The sequence below is a fragment of the Trichomonas vaginalis genome, chromosome III (assembly GCF_026262505.1).
Source record: "Trichomonas vaginalis G3 chromosome III, whole genome shotgun sequence".
NCBI lineage: Eukaryota > Parabasalia > Trichomonadida > Trichomonadidae > Trichomonas > Trichomonas vaginalis.
The window spans coordinates 6,282,073-6,302,538 of NC_067205.1; the positions used below are offsets into that span (position 1 = coordinate 6,282,073).

At 30.6% G+C, this 20,466-nt stretch overlaps 1 protein-coding gene and 1 pseudogene across 2 annotated transcripts, besides 8 other annotated features; both read right to left on the minus strand.

Annotated features, from left to right (window-relative positions):
- Positions 1 to 1,352: part of a mobile genetic element that runs on past the window's edge.
- Positions 1,353 to 2,707: 1,355 nt separating this feature from the next.
- TVAGG3_0651870 lies at positions 2,708 to 3,668 on the minus strand (annotated as a pseudogene). The gene has a single exon. A coding segment is annotated over exon 1 (961 nt).
- Positions 3,669 to 6,033: 2,365 nt separating this feature from the next.
- Positions 6,034 to 6,227: a mobile genetic element.
- An 11-nt stretch (positions 6,228 to 6,238) lies between these two features.
- Positions 6,239 to 6,368: a mobile genetic element.
- Positions 6,369 to 9,947: 3,579 nt separating this feature from the next.
- Positions 9,948 to 9,972: a mobile genetic element.
- A 57-nt stretch (positions 9,973 to 10,029) lies between these two features.
- Positions 10,030 to 15,360: a mobile genetic element.
- Positions 10,255 to 10,467: a mobile genetic element.
- Positions 10,416 to 15,361: a mobile genetic element.
- Positions 15,362 to 17,216: 1,855 nt separating this feature from the next.
- TVAGG3_0651940 (platelet formation protein family) lies at positions 17,217 to 18,285 on the minus strand (the record flags this gene model as incomplete). Its single annotated transcript, XM_001287632.1, has 1 exon — positions 17,716 to 18,285. A coding segment is annotated over one exon (570 nt), but the record flags the coding sequence as incomplete, so codon positions are not given.
- Positions 18,256 to 20,466: part of a mobile genetic element that runs on past the window's edge.

Here is a 20,466-nt window from a genome sequence, read left to right on the forward strand (position 1 = left end):
ACTTGGCAGAAGGTTTTATTTCAATGTCTTGTTCCACGTATAAGAATGAGTTGTCAATAGAAATAATATGAAACCTGTCACAAGCAATATCTACTGTTGTTGAAGAACCTTCTCCAAACTCACCTACGTTTCCATAAGAAACAGCAGTTGTATATTCGTAAGTTCCAGGAACTATTTCTGACCTTCTAATGGCATTGTCGCATTCGTTATACCATTCGGAAAACATTTCCGTTCATGGCATCCAAAACTGTTGGCGTTATATTCTGAGCGGCGTACATTTCATATGGGTAAAAATATAGAATAGTTGGATTTATATATCATAATAGAACCCACTCGGACCAAGCTTTACTTTCTTCCTGACTGAGTTTTTAACTCTTCTTTTTCCTTCATTGCCACTACTTTCACTAGATGAAGTTACTTCTTCACTACTTTCACTTTGTTCTACTCTTCTTCTTTGGTGTCGCTTTTGGTAACTTGCCCTCTGCTTCAAGTTGTTGCATCTTTGCCTCATGTTCACCTAGTATGTTGTAAATTTCCCATGTCCTTTTTGCCTTTGGGCTCTGGTCGCCCAACTCAGGTAACCTATATCCTAGAAAGATTTTGTCATAGTTTGTATTTGAGTCTTCGCGTATTGTTTGCATGACTCTTTCCTGAGTTTCCGGTTCAAGCTCTTCAAACAGAGCTTGTCCATATGGAATAAGCTCGTTTCCAAATATATGTTTTTGTAGCCATTCTGGTTTTCTTTCCATGTTACCAATAATATCTTTTTGTGAATGGGAAAGCTTTTACCCAATGTTTCAGTCTTGCGTCATTTATTTCTGTAGTTGGTTTTATTTTGTCAAGGAACATGTTTTCAATACTAACATTTCATTTGGTACTGTCCATTTGAGTTTTCTTAAATATTCATCCCTTCTCGGTTCATTGTCTGCAAAGTAAGTTTTTATGACATTTTGTAAACTTTCGTTTGCAAGGTCATGTACAATAGGTTCTCTTCCTTCTCTATCCCTAACTTTCTTTCTAAACTCTTCACCAAATATACCATCTCTATGGTTCTGTGTAGTTCTTTGAGATAAATGTTCTAGAACGTCAGGTGTTATATTTCCATCAGCCATGTTCATTTCATACTGGTCCAAAATATCTGCATGTTTCATATCTTTCAATGGCATTAAAGCCGCGCTGAAAATACCAGCTACATCTGGTTCACCATTCACTTCCATTGCGTCTACAACTTCTTGGAATTGAGGTTGTAAGTTTATGAACCACCTATCCGGATTAGCTTTATGACCCCATCTCATTGTAGTTCCATCGTCTGCAGAAACAAAAGTAGGTTTGTTTCCATATTGGCTAGGTTCTGAATGAACTTTAAACAATGTTTCATTTCTATATGTTTTGTTGAAATTTAACCTTTTATTTTCACCGAGTTCATCCAAAGATTGAACGTTATATGCTCGTAAGTAAAAAGGATTGTTGTATTTGTGTACACTTTCTTTCAGTTCTTCCATTCTATGCTGGATATTTTCATCTGATGTTGGAGTCTTTTGTATGTCGGCGAACATTTTTCGATATTCTTCTACTATGTCAGCCGAATTTTTCTTAGACTCTTGGAAAGATTCCATATTCCCCGCATACTCTTGTTGAGGGTCAAGATTTTTCGGCTGTTCCAAATCTTCATCTAGTTCTGTGAAGTTAGTTTCCAAAGGAGGGACTTGTTCGTTTCCTTCTGGCTCTTCTAGCTGTTGTTGCTGAACTATTTCTTCCATGTCTGGTTGTATCTGAACTTCTTCCTGTGGAGTTTCTTGTACCTCATCTGCTGGCATTTCATATATTCCGAGACCGTTTTAAAAAGTTCCCTATCTAAGTCATCCGGACTCATAAACCTTTCTTCTTTCGTTCCGTCTCTATTTTTTACGCGTTTCATGAAGAGAGTTGAATTATCGTTTAGCTCTGACACCAAATATCTTGGAGTAAATTCAGTCATGTCATTTGGATGATATGCTATTAAATCATATCCCTTAGCGAGCTTGTATTTTCCAGGTTTGAAATTATATCCCATTTGGTGCTGAACCATAAAGCTAAATAGGTTTGGGTCAGTATTTCCTTCCTTGAACTTTCTAATAGCTTCTTTATATCTGTCACTAAAGTCAAGAGTATCTGGGTAACCATAATTTTCCTTAAGCATTTTTAAGAATTCTTGGTTTCCTTGTTCTCTACTTCTTTTATGTCCTTGCTCTGTTTGTGGTTGTTGTGGTGCAGTGTTTTGAACTGTTGGTTGTGGTGCAGTGTTTTGAACTGTTGGTTGTTGTGCTGGATTTTGAACTGTTGGTTGCTGTGCAGTGTTTTGAACTGTTGGTTTTGGTTGTTGTTGTGGTGCATGCCTGTGTCTGTGTCCATGTGACGATGTAAATGTTTTAGGTAGTCCTGGTGCAGGTGCTTCTCTTGGAGGGTTTGGTGGTATATAAGTTCCACTAGCTAGTATATAAGTTCCACCAGCTGGTATATAAGTTCCACCAGCTGGCACATATGTTCCATCTGCAGCATAATGTCCTACCTGACTTTTCGTTCTTAAGAAAGCATTTACTAGGTCTGTTTTGGTCTGTTGTAACTCTTTTTCTTGACTTTCCACAACAGTTGCTCTAACGGCGTCATAGGCACTTTGAACTGCCTGTCTCGTTGCTGCATCTGTTATTTTCGTCATATTTTGTGCTACTTCTTTTAACTCTTTGTCGAAACCTTCAGACTTCAGTTTCTTTCCAGATGAGAAGTCGTTCACTAGTTTCACCTTACTATGAAGAGCTTCGAAGGCGTTCTTAAAGTCAGCATTCATTAAAGCTTCATTTGAACTGTCTTCATCCGCTTGTATTTTTGTCCTTATTGACCCTATAAGTTGGGCTGCTTTAGCGTTGGCTTGGGCATCTAACCAGTCATTATTAGCTTTTATATATTCTGCGCTTTTCATTGCCTTTTGCATGGCTGCGTCGTTATTTTTACTTTCTTGTGCTAAGTTTTCATACTGTACGGTTTGGTTTTGCAACTGTAAAAGTTTTTCTGCCTTTACATTTGCTTCAACTTCTTTTTATACTCATCGCTATCCATATATGTCTTCAGGGCTTTTTGTTTTATCTCTTCATCTTTCAGTACTTTATATTGAGTAGTATGGTTTTTCAAATTTATAACATCTTGTTCCATTTTGCTACTTCTGCTGCTTTTTCTGACACTTTTTTCGCATATTCCTCTGTACTTAGTTCTTTCAGTTGTTCTTCTTTCTTCTTTTTCTCTACGTTTAACTCATTGAGTTTCTTTGTGTGTCTGTCATATTCTAGTTTCTTTTCGTTTTCACTTATTTGTTTCTGTATGTCTATGTTTGACTTTTTGACATCTGTTATTTGATTTTTGAGTGAACTCAAATTCATTTGACTTTGAGGGTTATAAGCTGTTCCGTCTGCAGCTCCACCATAGCCTGCCATTTTCGCTAAAAGTGCCGCTCTTAAACCTCCACTCTGTGCACCAATAACTCGGTTTAAAAGCATAGGGTTGCTTGACATTTGTTGCAACATAGTGGGGTCATTCATAATTTGTTGTTGCAACTGTTGTTGTGGTGTTAGTTTTACTATTGGATGTTTCAATGCTCTCTTCCTCTTACGTATATTCTTACGTAGCTTACGTGGCATTTTAAGTGAAGTTAAAAAGCGGTTTTTGACAGATGTTTATATGACACTTTTTGTTCAGCACAAAAAACTACTCGGTCAAAGTGTTGTCAGTTTTGTAAAATAACCGTCTTATCTCCGTGCCTATGACGAAGAAATCATGACAAATTCAAGAGGGTAGAAAAGAGGTTAGAAAAGAGGTTAGATCTCACCTCTTCACCTAAATTATATTTTTGGGTCCTTTACACTCATTACGATGAAGAAGTCTTGACAAAACATGTACGTTCATGTTTGACAAAACATTTACGAAGAAATCATGAAAATTCAAGAGGGTAGAAAAGAGGTTAGAAAAGAGGTTAGATCTAACCTTCTACCCTAAATTATATTTTTGGTCATTTACACTCATTACGAAGAAGTCATGACAAAACATGTACGTTCATGTTTGACAAAACATTTACGAAGAAGTCTTGACAAAACATTTTACGAAGAAGTCTTGACAAAACATTTACGAAGAAATCATGAAAATTCAAGAGGTGAGAAAACAGGTGAGAAAACAGGTGAGATCTCACCTCTTCACCTAAACTTTATTTTTGTCTGATTTTACGAAGAAGTTTTGACAAAACATTTACGAAGAAGTCTTGACAAATTCAAGAGGGTAGAAAAGAGGTTAGAAAAGAGGTTAGATCTAACCTTCTACCCTAAATTATATTTTTGGTCATTTACACTCATTACGAAGAAGTCTTGACAAAACATTTACGAAGAAGTCTTGACAAAACATTTACGAAGAAGTCTTGACAAAACATTTACGAAGAAGTCTTGACAAAACATTTACGAAGAAGTCTTGACAAAACATGTACGTTCATGTTTGACAAAACATGAAAACATATATAATTTGTGAAAAGCGACACATTATATATAATGTTTTCGACCCAGAAGACTAACAATTTTCCGAATAAAAAACTTCATTTATATTAAACATCATCAGGGCTAGAAGGCACGAAGTGCCTGGAAGCCCCACTACCTTTTTTTTTTTTTTTTTTTTTTTTGCAATAGGTTTAATATTAAACTTACCTTTATAAAATAAACTTTGTACGCAATCATCAAAATAAACGTCAACTTGTTTAACCTGGGTGAGAATTGGTGAAAGTTTATCTCATTTTTCAATCTTGCTCAATACTCAAAAATAAGCAGACTCTATGGCATTCCAAACGGGAACCGCGGTTGGTTACCATGGATTTCCGTCACCGGTCACATTTTAAAGATTTTTAAAGCCTTATAAAAATATGCTTTGTAAATCATTTTTTGTAAATCGGCAAAAATTTGGTAATTTTCTTCAACTAATAAATCTGCGAATAGCATTTATAATACAAGAACAATCTTTTAAAATGCGTTTGATTCATTTTTGTATAATTTCATATAGGCACATATATTCTTCCGGGACTTTCCGTGATTTTACCGTAAAATCATTAGTTTACACCAATTTTTCCGTATTTTGAATAGTTTACTGCACTTTTTCCGTAAAATTGAGTTACGGGAATCCGCAAAATTTCCGGACCTCATTTTTCATAGAATATAATAATAATATTTGATAAAAAGATATATTATTTATATTTTTGATTTTTGAATTACGGAAAAAGTGAATTGATAACTTGATTTTTTTATATGGTTAATTTTTCAAATGATATTATGAAGATCTAAAATATTAAAAGTAAAAAATTGAATTACGGAAAAAGTGAGGTCAAAAGTGAAATAAATTTGCAGAACAATTTTCATTGAAATAAGACATTGAGTATCACACTTTAGTGAATCAACATCTATAAGAATGAAGTGTTTTGAAGCTGAAATAATATTGAATAGAAATTAATTTTTTCTGAAATTTTGAATGAAATTATGGGAAATAAAAAATTACTAAATATTGTATTCATACAAATATATTATTTTAAAGGAAAAATAGATGCTGATAGAAACGATGAAAATTTTTGAAAACTTTACAGTTAATTTATGTTCGTTAACCACAGAGCTTGCAATCCAAAGCTCACGTTAGACTACAAGAGTCATGAAGTCTCATACTAAGGGATATCCAACATATATTTTAATAATCTAATGTTTGTGACAAATATTCAACATAAAATTAAGTTTTCGTTTCGTTACAAGGCATTCATACTTTGGAGATATCATATTTAATGTACAGAAAAGTTAATATTAAACAATACATGCTAAAGAATTAATAAATAAGATAATAAAATAAATTTATACGTAATTACTTTCATTTAATATGCTTTATGCTGTATAATATTGATTAAGAGGCATTAAAAGGTTCCATAGTCTGCTTTTATAGGCAAGATTTTGATAAAAATTTAAAATTTTGAAAAATGATGAGAAAAGGAAAAAAAGGTAAATGAGAGCAAGAGGAGGGAAAAAAAAGAAAAAGAAAAGAAAGGGAAGGGAAAAATAAAAGAAAGAAGGACATATAAAAATTTAGATGCGCATTCTTAATGCCGAGGCGGCTTGCCGCCGAGGCGCGATTTTTTTAGGCCTCTACGGTAACCCGGCAATGTTTTTTTAAATCTTGTACAGCCCTAGCAGACTCTCAAATAGAGAACATAAAATAACTCATATTTATCATATTAAAATTTTCAAAAAGTCTCCCAAAAAAATCATATTTCGAAAATTTCGAAAAAATAAGTACATTTTTCGCCAAAGAAAAAAGAAAAATGTTTTTTTGTTAATTTTTGATGATAATATGCACTCCTGACGGTCGCAGTGTCTCATTCTGGGAGCCATTGCCTGTGCATGTCTCCCAGAATGGCATACTGTTCCGCATTCATAACTTGAATGCGGAACTTTGACCGACAAGAGTGCATTGTGCACTCTTGTTGGTCTGCATGTGTCATTCCGGGAGACATTGCCTGTGCATGTCTCCCAGAATGGCATATTCCGCATTCATACTTGAAAACTTTGACCGACAAGAGTGCATTGTGCACTCTTGTTGGTCTGCATGTGTCATTCCGGGAGACATTGCCTGTGCATGTCTCCCAGAATGAAACAATTTATTGCAATCAGAATACGATTGCAAAACTTTGACCGACAAGAGTGCATTGTGCACTCTTGTTTGTCATCCACTATGATACTTAGAGAAAATACTTTACTTACATTATTTAAAATATTAATTTCCCTATTTAATATTTATTTATTATTTTTTGTGCTTTATATTCCCTATGGCATGTACTGAACTATTTTATAGACTCTACCGAGCTATCTCCACATATAAACATTTGACAATAACACATATATACTCTCTTCATATTCTAGTCTCATGACATATTATTGCAAAAGCTATATTTATACAGCATACCTCATAAAGTCTCATTATATCCCTATCTAAGCGTTCAAAACCTATTTTCCCCACGTAATCTGATTCTTCAGGCTCCGCTGATTCGATTTCTGCTGTCAGATCGTGAAAATATGAATCACATAACAAGATAAACACAAGTTACCCAACTTGATATTTTCCGTAAAAAAACTCTTTAAGTTCATGTTCAAACAACATCATTTTAGAAAAATTCAATTTTTTCCAAAAGTGTGTGAATTCAAAAAGTCACAATATATCTAGTTATTACCCAGTATTAATTTTTTAATTTAGTTTTTGAGATATTCATTTTATAATACGTATTATTCAGAAAATTAAATACATTTGTAAGGGAAAACGGAATTAATAACAAATATATGAATATCGTGGAAGAGTCAATTTGAAGAAAACATTATTATTTTGGATTTGTGTTTATCTTGTTATGTGATTCATATTTTCACGATCTGACAGCAGAAATCGAATCAGCGGAGCCTGAAGAATCAGATTACGTGGGGAAAATAGGTTTTGAACGCTTAGATAGGGATATAATGAGACTTTATGAGGTATGCTGTATAAATATAGCTTTTGCAATAATATGTCATGAGACTAGAATATGAAGAGAGTATATATGTGTTATTGTCAAATGTTTATATGTGGAGATAGCTCGGTAGAGTCTATAAAATAGTTCAGTACATGCCATAGGGAATATAAAGCACAAAAAATAATAAATAAATATTAAATAGGGAAATTAATATTTTAAATAATGTAAGTAAAGTATTTTCTCTAAGTATCATAGTGGATGACAAACAAGAGTGCACAATGCACTCTTGTCGGTCAAAGTTCCGCATTCAAGTTATGAATGCAACAGTATGCCATTCTGGGAGACATGCACAGGCAATGTCTCCCGGAATGACACATGCAGACCAACAAGAGTGCACAATGCACTCTTGTCGGTCAAAGTTCCGCATTCAAGTTATGAATGCGGAACAGTATGCCATTCTGGGAGACATGCACAGGCAATGTCTCCCGGAATGACACATGCAGACCAACAAGAGTGCACAATGCACTCTTGTCGGTCAAAGTTTGCATCGTATTCTGATTGCAATAAAGTTCATTCTGGGAGACATGCACAGGCAATGTCTCCCGGAATGACACATGCAGACCAACAAGAGTGCACAATGCACTCTTGTCGGTCAAAGTTCCGCATTCAAGTTATGAATGCGGAACAGTATGCCATTCTGGGAGACATGCACAGGCAATGTCTCCCGGAATGACACATGCAGACCAACAAGAGTGCACAATGCACTCTTGTCGGTCAAAGTTCCGCATTCGTATTCTGAATGCAATATGCCATTCTGGGAGACATGCACAGGCAATGTCTCCCGGAATGACACATGCAGACCAACAAGAGTGAACAATCCGCTTTCTCCTTTGAAATCCAACATTCTAATCACATCTACATTAATAAATTGTTATAAAATACTAATCAAAGATCCAATACAATTCTACTATCTTATCACACATTACCAATGTTAACACCTCTTATAACTTAAATTATTTCATAAAATTTGTTTTTATATCTTATTATTTTCTCATAATGCTTCTAATACATCTCTAATTTCTTACATTCAAACACCAATATCGTCATACTATCATAAGCACTTAATTTTTTCAAATTTTAGACTTAAATTTGAGCTACATTTTCATTATCATTTTTAGCCTTAAGCTTCTATAAGGTTATAATACATTATCGTAATATTCTAATATTTATGATTCTTACTACTCAATTCAATATAATCATATAAGTCACTCATAATCAGGAGCATAATTTAAAAATCTATAGCTCATATTTTGACAATTATATATATAGATGATGCATATTGCAATTCCGGTTTCAACACGATCAAATGTCAAACCATGATAAAATATATATCAATTTACAAAATATCGATTAACATTAGAATCCATATCTAATTCCATCAATGCACAAGTTGTAAATGCTTAATTCATCTTTGAGAAACGTGAATAGCACAATTTTATAAGATTATTTGTTGAATATTTAAAATATAAGCCAAATCGAATCTGCTGTATATTACTTTAGTTTATAATTGAATGTTAAATGTGCTCAGATAAATATTTGAGTCAGATATCGCATTTTCTAATTTCAAAATTTATCTCATGAAGTTAGAATTTATTTGATCATACAACATCATATTAGTCAAACTAGAGTTCAATCGCGATTCCAAAATGGAACAATTGCTTGTTTTATCAAAATGTTAAAATATTAATCTAAAAAACTTAATATCTAACCAAAACATTCTAGAAATATCATATACAGGTATATGCAATCTAAATGCACACGAAATACTGAAAATTAAAAAGAATATTTATGAGATTATTAAATCTTATGCATTTCAATGAAGAGTCGATAATTATCCTCTATAGGTTATATATCAACATATGAGTTTTTGGATTGACCACTACTATACTAATGTGATCAACTTAATCTGATTTCTTGAATTTTCATTTGAAGCATTCGCAGTAGTAGGAGTACCTTCATATATTAACATATTAAAAAATTGCGCCCAGATTCGCAGTTTAATCATGATTTTAAGATTGCATTAGATTTCGAAATGCAGAAAAAAATCACTTTAGATTCCCTTCAAACTCTAAGCATAAGCATGTCTCTATATGAGGAAACTATTTGAGCTATTCATTTGGCGGCCCAAAAACTCATGTTGCCTGAGCGCAGAAAATACCAATTTTTGGACCCTGGGTAGGGGGTCATGCATGTTTTCTAAATGTTGGAAAAGTAGGGTAATCGTAATAGAATTTTAATAATATATTTAAAGAGTTATGTGTTTAAGGGTGTAATTATTATTTTATGATATTCTTTCACATTTCCTGAAAACAGTTTTATTTTATGTGTCTCTTCAGATCTGTATTGGACATTTTGAGTGAATGTCAGAAAGTGGTAAGTAATCCTTTAAAATTAGCTTATACCATAAACAATATTTTGAAAGTTGCCGGATATTAGGCAAAATCGCAACCGAATTTTTAAATCTCGATCGCAAAGAAAAATTTCGATTTTTTATAAAATCGCGAACTTCTGAAAAATTGCGAACAGAAAAAAATCGCGATTGTTTTTGAAATCGCGTTTTATTAGAAGTACGCGATTTTATAAAAAATCGAAATTAGATTAAAATATAGCGTCTAAAACCAAATTGCGAACAAGTTATGTATTGATTAAGAAAAATATATTTAAGATGAAGAATTGCTTGCTATGATGTACTGATTCATGATCAGTACATCATAGCAAGCAATTCTTTACATGAAGTTCGAAAACTTGGGTGCAATCAGATCTGATTGCACCCAAGTTTTCGAACTTTGTATAGGGAATTAAAGGGTGAGAGATATATAGTCTATCTATATATCTCTCACCCTTTAATTCCACCTCTGTAAGCGATAAAATTTTATCAAATATTTTATACTACGAGAAATTATGGCTTTGTTTCATAGACGTATTGAATTTACCGATTGTGTTAAAAGAGATCGCTTAATCTTTAAATTTATTAAGTTAATCAAATTTTTGATTAAACGCAACGATGTTTTGTGAAATCAAAACGATAAATATTCAATGCAAACGCACCTGAGCTATGTTCCTTTATTGCAGCCATTAAACATTTGTCTGGCTCACAATTTGAGAGCACTTCACCTAAATAATGCTATAATGAAAATTGAATTAATAAAAATCGTTTCTTCAAATAAACTTCACAAATATATTATCATTATGTGAATTTTTACTTATAAAATTAAATACATATTTAGTTTCTAGTATTTTTTTTTCTATTGTCATTCAAAATATAGCTACAAAACGAAGAACCATAATTTTGATAAACACTAAATGATAATATGATTTATAATATAAATAAAATATTTTCAAGTCCAATAAATCAAAATTGATATTTTTAAAAAAACTAATTAAGAATTCAGTGATAATTTTATCAAATATTACAAGACAATATGATTTATAAGCAGAATAAAATATTTATTATTAAATTTGAAAAAACACTTTTTTATAAAAAAAAATTCGGGCTATTTATCTTATATATATATTATACAATGATTTGACATATATAGTATAATAGAAATATCATAAAAACTAACATCCATTCGAATAAAATATATTTTGTCCATTTACGAGTCATCAGCAATATAAGTTATACTATAATTTTCCACTTTACATCCAGAACTAGTGCATATCGATGGCTTCGATGGCGTTTTATCGATTTATCACAGGCGAAATCATTATCAAGAAGTCATCGGCAGCCATTTCATTCTAGAATATCGAACTATTTGCTTACAATTTAATTTAAAATCATCTGATAATTTTATATTTTATAGGTGTTATATTCACAATGATATATATTTTATAATATTGAACATGAGTTGAACAAATCTCCACCTTACTGAAATAATATATGTTAATTGAATTCTTATAGGTCTATTGAAATCATATATGTCTATTGAAATATTGTATGCCTATTGAAATTTTATATATCTTTAGAAAAATTGTAAAATAATTCAAATTTTCAAGAAAGAGCATTTGACTTCATTTATGAATAAGAAAAAAGGTCATTCGTCCTCAAGCCAAAGAGCTGCTCAATCAGCATCACAGAGGACCCAAGCTCCAAGTACTACGCCTGTACAAAGTCATTCATCACATCAGAATACTGCGCCTGCACAGAGTATTTCACCACATCAAAATACCACGCCCGTACAAATTGATCCACCACATCAAAATACCACGCCCGTACCAAATCCTGAACCACTTCAAGATACAGATGATCCAATAGCATTTTTTGCTCAAAGGGAAATCGATTACATCGCCACTTTTGCTGACGCTCCAATAATTCCAGATCCTCCAAAAAAACAAAAAGAACCACTTAAAATAAGAATAGAAGAAATTTTACACAATGACGATAATAATACATTAATTAAATTAACAAATCTTACGTGCAAAGATTTTCGAGATCTTATAAGACTTTTCATCCCTTCAATTGAATTACATCATTATAAGAATACTAGGGTTTCAATGGAAGCACGTTTATTAATTACATTAACATGGCTTAAACACGCTCCTGGATTCGAAGAATTGGCCGATAAATTCGGTATCAAAAAGACACACACAAGGCAAATTATCATTGATGTGATCGATGCAATTGGTTCTAAAATCGGCCGAGAATATGTGAAATGGCGATCATTTATTAAATGGGATGATCGCGAAAAATCAAAAGAATATCCTTATATGTTGGGAGCACTTGATGCCACAGTTCAAGAGATACCCAGAAGTGCCAATCAAGAAAAATATTATTCAGGCAAACATAAAATATGCTGCATCAAAACTCAGTGCTTTGTAAGCCCAAAAGGATTTCTTTTACATTATTCCAAACCAATCAGAGGAAAGAGACATGATTTTCATTTGTTTAGGAAATCCAACACATTGATAAGCAAATTAAAAGCAGAAGCAGATAAGATGAAAGCAGAAATCGATCAAATACCAGTCCTTTTGGCAGACTCTGGCTATCAAGGAATTCATCAAATTATTCCATGGGCATTAATTCCATACAAGCGCAGAAAAAATAGCGAATTAACTGCTGAGCAGAAGACATTCAATAAAAAATTGTCAAGCAGCAGAATAATTGTGGAAAATTACTTCTCCAGACTCAAACAATATTGGAGAGTAATTGGAGGAAAGTGGCCCTTACATGTTGATAATGATCTCACTTTTTATCACAAAACATTTGGCATGTGCGCTGGCTTGACAAACAAACTCTTGTACAGGAGGCCACTTCGTAAAGGCGCAGAAAAATGGGATTTCCTTGACTTAGACAGCATGGATGAAACAACAGATGCATATAATTACACAGATTCAGCTTCAGAGAGTGATAGCGCCAACTTATATTGAGTAAAAAAATATCTTTTATATTAATATAATTTTTATTCAACATAAAAAAATATTAAATAATAAAAATATTTTTTTAATATTTGCTAATGTCAAAAATGATTGAAAAGTGACGGCGGTTTGCGGTTTGACATGATATGAGTTGATTGGATATTTTATTTTTGTTCACCTGAAAGATATTATTGGATATTATTGAAATAATTGTAATAAAAGCAATATTAGTAATGATTGTCAAAATTTGTTTGAAATGTGACAACGGTTTGCGGTTTGACATCTTATTTGTTAATACATTTCAAACGAATTTTGACAATCATTACTAACATTGATACACTTCCAATAATTACATTGTTGATCCACTTCCATCACTAACATTGTTGATTCATTTCCAGTATTTGAGTTGCTTATCCACTACTATTATTGACGTTGTTAATTTACCTCCATTAATTGCATTGTTGATCCAGCTCCATAATAAACATTGTTGAACCATATCCATAATAAACATTGTTAAGCCATTTCCAGTATTTGAATTATTGACCCACTCCCATTATTAATATTGTTGATCTACCTCCATTAATGTTAAAATTGTTGATACGCATTCCTTAATATATTTATTTTAATTTGTTGTTAACTAAATAAAACCTCCTAAATAATAACTAAAAGAACCTGCATTATCTCTGAATATACTCATTTTTAATTAAATACTTATTATTGTGATTATTTATTTTTATATTATAGTTAAACCTAATTAAATGAACTCACAATACATTAAAACACTTTATAATTACAAATGGATAATAAATTATTGACCAATTCTCATTTCTAAGTAACGAAATCAAAAATGTGAATTATATCAATATGACACTTTTAACCTTTTTTAATCCGAAAAATCCAAAATACAATTTATACACATATTTAAGCAATATAATTATATATGTGATGATAGATCTCCATGATCAGAGTTTCGAGTTTTATTGAGTATTCATTGGACATCAAAGTTGAATCAAAGCAGCAAAAGTGAAATTTTCCGAGGAAATTTTGATGTAGCGAATTTTTTGTGTGAGCATTAATAGATCGAAATCACAAGAGAATATAATACCTCGCTACATATACTATTATATTATCATGTGAAATAAGAATGTTGAATCAATATCAACTGAGATATAATAGTATATAAAAAGTATTTTTATCATAGCTAAAAAAGAGATTTTTCACATGACAAAATTCTCAATGGAGAAAAACCATCTATATCCTACATATAACGTATAACGCATTGTTTTATACTTAAACACTTCTCTATGGATATATCTTGCGTAACATATATCTATCAGACTCGCTCATTTATTAAGCTATTAATAAAAATAGTATTCCATGAAAATCGTTTTCCATTATATTATCCGTGAAATGCGGTGTAAACTTCACAATTCTCCGCTTCGGACGGAAAGAATTGTGTAGCCACACACACTTGTCATGCATAATTGTGTATTAAGCAAAACGAAAGCATTCACGATACAAATCTGTTAATTATGAATACTTTGATTTGACATTGAATATCTCATATCGAGATTTGAGATATCAAAAGCAAATTTTGATTTTTTATTATACAATTTATATTTGTAGTCTAATTATTATAGATATCATCAAAATATTGTGAAAGCACAATTTTTGGACCAGAAATTTTATAAAATATTCAAAAGCTCAATTTTTCGAAAGTATTAGATAGCTATTATATTTGACATTGAATGCAAATATACTGTATGTGATTTTTATGAATATTTGTATTAGATTATTTGCGATCTGAAAAAAAAAATTGAATTTACTAATATTTGTTCTATTTATATAATATACTCGGGCATTATATTATGATTAGAATACAATTGCTAAAATCGAGTCTAATATTTTAGAATATTTTTTTAAGATATTTGGGATTGAGTATTCATACTATGTGATTTTCATAACCAATGAATGTGCCCTACAGTATAAGTAAATATAAGAATAATTTTTTTCAATTTGATATCTTTTTTTAAAAAAGTGTGATTTTCACAAAAAAAGTGTTATAGTAGTAGGATTATAGTCCATACAATACTATTGTAATCTCTTTTCTCGAATTTAATTTTTCAATTAGCAATTCGAGAAAAAAAATATTACTTAAAGGACGACTTATCACTCCGAAAAAGACCAAAATTAAGGACGTGATTTTTTTGAAAGTTCGCGATTTTTCAAAAAGTCGCAATTTTTTCCCGAATCGCGATTTTTTAAAAAAATCGAAATTTATCGTTCAAATCGCGATTTATTAATAAATCGCGAAAAAATTCTGTTCGCGATTTTTTAAAAATCGCGATTTAAGCTAAAAATCACAATTTATCATCAAAATCTAGATTTAAAAATTCGGTTGCGATTTTGCCTATTCTTTGTTCAGACAAAAAAGATGAAATGAAGAATATTTGGTAAATTCTGATTTGGTGATGATAAATTATATGAGGAATATAACAATATTTCTTCAAACTGTAAAAGAAATGTTTATTAAATTACAAGATAAAAGAGAAAAATTAATATATTTTGGTTTTTCATCAATATCTGAAATATGATTTTCTTTTCCAATGATGAAGTACTTACAATAATCATTGTTAGATAAAGATTTTATTAAGTTTTTGATTTCAACTGATCCTGTTGTTGTTGGATTTTCTACATCAATGAAACAATTATCAACTATGATTGTGCCTCCATCATATGCATCGAAATAATTCTGAGAAATGTTGTTATTTGATAAACAACAATATTTTAAAAATAGTGGTACATTGTTTGTAAAAATTAAAATGTCATCAGTAATATTTTGGAAATTTGTTGATTCATAACTAATTGTTGATGTTGATGATGAACAAAGATAAGCAGGGAGACGATAATATGAAGAATCATCTTTATTATCAAAAAATATTGAAAATAAAACTTTTGATTCTGATTTAAAATTATCAAATCCAAAAATACAATATCCATAAACTATTGCATGAGAAATATTTGAATTTGAAAAATTAATTTTTCCGTTACATAGGTAAATATTGTCATATCCAAGGAAATTTTCTCTTCCACTTTTAGTGATTGAAGATGAAAGAATTTTGTTTTGGAATGAATCTTTGTCTGAAACATCTGATAAACAATAAACTCCAGAATAACATGATGTTAATTTGGAAGAGTCACTTATTATTCGATCTTGGACACATTCACCTTCTCTGGAGAAGTATAAACATCCTCCATTTCCTGAATTACTACAATTTGTGAATTTGGTGGTGTCAACTAAGAGTTTGGTTGTTTCTTGAGATGTATGAAAACATATGGCACCACTTGTGATCTGGTCATCAAATAGGCAGTTGCTGACGTAGTAATTTTGATCTCCTTTAGAAAGTTTTTCTTCTTTTCCTTCCCAATTTAGTTTGGGAGGGTTTTCTAAATAATAATCAGTCCAGCCGCAATGTAAATTGATTGTTTATAACAAGCATTTGGCACTAAAATATTATTTTTGGATTATTTATCGTTCCGATCAAAACGATAAATATTAAAATTGAATAGTCTGAAAATTTTTTGGTATTTTTTGATAAAAATTCCTAAATAAATCAATCTTCGGTCATTTATCATTTTTGATGACTGATTGATGTGATGACCATCAATAAGGCAATATATTGTTGCCTTCATTACAAGTAAATTTGATGATTCCTTTCATAAATTATTTTGATTTATCGAATTTGAGTTACAAAGTGTAAAGCATTGTCTATTCAATGTATATAGCATCTTTTATAACTATGTGAAGAACAATCATGTCTTATTTGTCATTTTTCCTTCTTAAATTAAATACTTCAAGTAAACATGAGCAAATTTCATCATTAATGACAATCAAATATTCATATTCTATTTATGTGTATTCGATATCAATGTGGAATTTCTCATACTATCTGTTATTATCTCTCATTTTATCTTTATTTTTATAAAAATATATGTTTCGATTGTAAAAATCTAAATTATTACAACATTTGAGTTTCATTAAAAAGATTGATCGATTATGATACTTTGAATATATTTTAAGTTCATAATTAATCTATACTTAATAAAATATTCATAAAATAACGAGAAAAATAACTCATTGAAAGAGAGATTGCATAACATATATAAAGAGATATTGTGTAGTGACTTAGAATAAAACTTAAGTAGAATATGAATAAATGAATTAATAAAAAATAATATTTTTATATAAGAAACAAACAAATGAGTAAAATTTATTAATATATAAATAGTTAAACATAAAGAGATAATCCGGTGCAAAAAAGACATGTGCCGTTAATGCAGCAGCGCTTGCAGCAATGACGTGAACATGATTGACATTGTTCTGATGAAATAGAGCCGCAGATAGGACATCGTGTTAATAGTTCGTGACGAAAATGTGGTGAAAGAACACCAATAGATGTCCATAATGTAACATTAAGATCGGAGTCACTAGATGTAAAACATGTGTTACTGCCGTGGATTTGAAGAGAAACGATTTTATGTTGGTGAGGACTTTCTAATTCTTTAATTTCGATGAATGAATAATCCGCTCGATATGATGTTAAAATAATATTGCCATTAACAAAACCAACTAATGAATAGCGAATAGATTCAGAATTAGATAATCGAAAAACACTAAGTGATGATGTCTTAGATTTATTGAATTCACGATGGGCGAGATGACTGCCATTGATACTATACAAATAAAGTGAAATCTCGGTCAAAACCCAGACAAGACCACTAGATTCATCAAATTTGGATGTAACAATGTTTTCAGAAAGATCAACTTTACAGTGGATTGTTCCTGAAAATGCATCCCAAATAACAAATGTGGATGAATATGATGTAACAACAATACAATCATATCCACATATGTCTGAAATAGGTTTAGATGGTAATGAAATGGCGGACAATGATGAAATCTCGGTAGGAATACCAAGTTCGTATTTGATTCGGAATGAACGTGATAAACAAAATGCATAATCAACAACTAACAACAGGCCGTTCTCAGAAAATGAAAAGCCAGTGCTGTAAACAAATGTTGGTGATGTGCGTCGGAAAACAACATTACCATTGCGAATAGATGTAACAATGATAGACATCGATGAAATGTCAAGTTGGAAAATCAAATCACGTGAACATTGAAGACGATGACTCATTAATGGTGATGATCGGATACTTTCGCCATCAAAGATGACGTGCTTAGCTTTAAGAGACATGACTTGTGGAGTGATGATGTTGTGGATATTACAAATTGACTTCTTCTGGAGATTATTTTTTGTCGCATATTTGCGCATATTATGACACTTTTTCTGACATTTTTCTATAAATTGAGAGCAAAAGTATTCAAAATTTTGTCAAAATATGCGCAAAATTAAGAACTGCGCATATTATGACACACGATTATTTTTGTCCGTTAATGGAAACAAAATCTCTATGCATTGCTTTTCTTCATGTCTTTCGCCTAAAGGTATGTTTAAAACAATATGTATGAGATACGTATTATAAAAGATTTGAAAAACTCACATATTATTATCAAATTTTCAAATTTTTATCGAGAAAATATTGAAATCAAGACGAAAAAATATTGTTCATAACAAAATATTATAAAGATCTAGCATCTACAAGAGTTTCAAAGAAAAACAACCAACTTAAATTTTCTACTTCAAAAATAAGAACATCTTTCAAGTGTGACAAGCAAAAAAAGAATACATACGAATAGTTCAATTTGAAATGAATGATATGTTTATGTATAAGCTAGATTTACCTACATTCGATAATTGCTAAACGTTCATAACTTTGCGAGATATTAAAGAGAATTTATCGCTATTTACGTTATTTTCGACAATATATCAATATACGGCGATTGTTAAGTGAGTAACTGAGGAAAAAATAAAAGATTTGATTAATCTGAAGATCAAAAGAAGATAACAAGAGAAAAATATGAATAAATAAATGAATAATGAATAGAAAAAAGAAAGAAGAATATTGAAGATGATTAAATGAAGTTATTATAGGAAAATTAAAAAATATTACTAAAATTAAAGATATCTGACATGTTTACATATCTAATAATAATATATTTGTCATTTAAATCTATTTTGAATCATAGTAAACTATGATTGTCGTATGATTTAAAAGAATCTCTAAATTTGCTTACTAAAATTAAAGATATCTGACATGTTTACATATCTAATAATAATATATTTGTCATTTAAATCTATTTTGAATCATAGTAAACTATGATTGTCGTATGATTTAAAAGAATCTCTAAATATCAAGTCAATTTCTTATAAAATTGTTATCCATCTCTTACATTTTTTATAATTACTACCTATATTATCAATCTCAACGATGACAATATCTTGTTATCAATATATTAAATTTAATTTATAACTTAACATTCAATGTTTCCATCTATTCTTTCCATATATTAAATTCTAAAAACACTTTAACAATTGTTCAATAAACACAATATTTATAACATTTAAAAATATTTCAATTGAATACATCTGATTCATTTAATGTAAATTCTGTGATTTTTCCATCTTCATCATTTTCTAAGTTTATTTTAATTGAATCATTTATCTCTGAATCATTCCTGTTCATAAATTTCTCATTTCAATTATCACGATAATCAATATCTCCTGGATGAAATTGATTTTTGTATTTGTCAATTTCTTCTTTTGGTATTTCTGAAATTTCGAGATTAAAATTTCTTTCAAAAGTAAATAATTCTTCATTAATTTTAGTTAACGAGATATAGTACGATTTTTTATGATCATACTGGTTTCGTTGATTGGTTAAATATCTATGAGCGATTACTGTATCAACTTGAAGTAAAGTATATATCATATGGAAAATTGTTGGATGTGGATATATTATGTGTGAGTTCAGTACCTTGTTAAATGATTCCACGCCATTATTCGAAAAAATCATATCCTTCACATTCATTTTATTTATTTCTTCGTATTTATATTTCCATGTGCGAAGGAAATAAGCGGCAAATTTTGAAGTATCTTTAATTAATTCTAACTTGGAACAGATAAGTTTAAAAACTGAATTAGGAACGAATGGGCACCCACATAATAATTTTAATAAAGATTTGGATGCATGATCATCTTGATTGCACAACTTCTTAAAGTTCTTTACAAGCGCAGCAATGTAATGAAATATGCATCCAGTAAGAACTGTCTCTTTGCTGATCTTTTCTTTGATAGAGTTCATCAAAGCTGCTTCAAAATCTGTTGTGATGATGGAAAATTGATTAAGACCAATTTTAATCTGTTCATGTGTTAACATCATATTGAAAACAGTATTATAATCATCAGCACTTCTTCCCGTCATCAAAACATGTAGAAAAGGGAGATATAAATTTGTAGCATTATCAAATACCAAGAAATTCAATAATTGACCATTTGAGAGATTTATTGGTACCACTTTGAATGTACCATCTATGAACAAATGTTTTAAAGTTC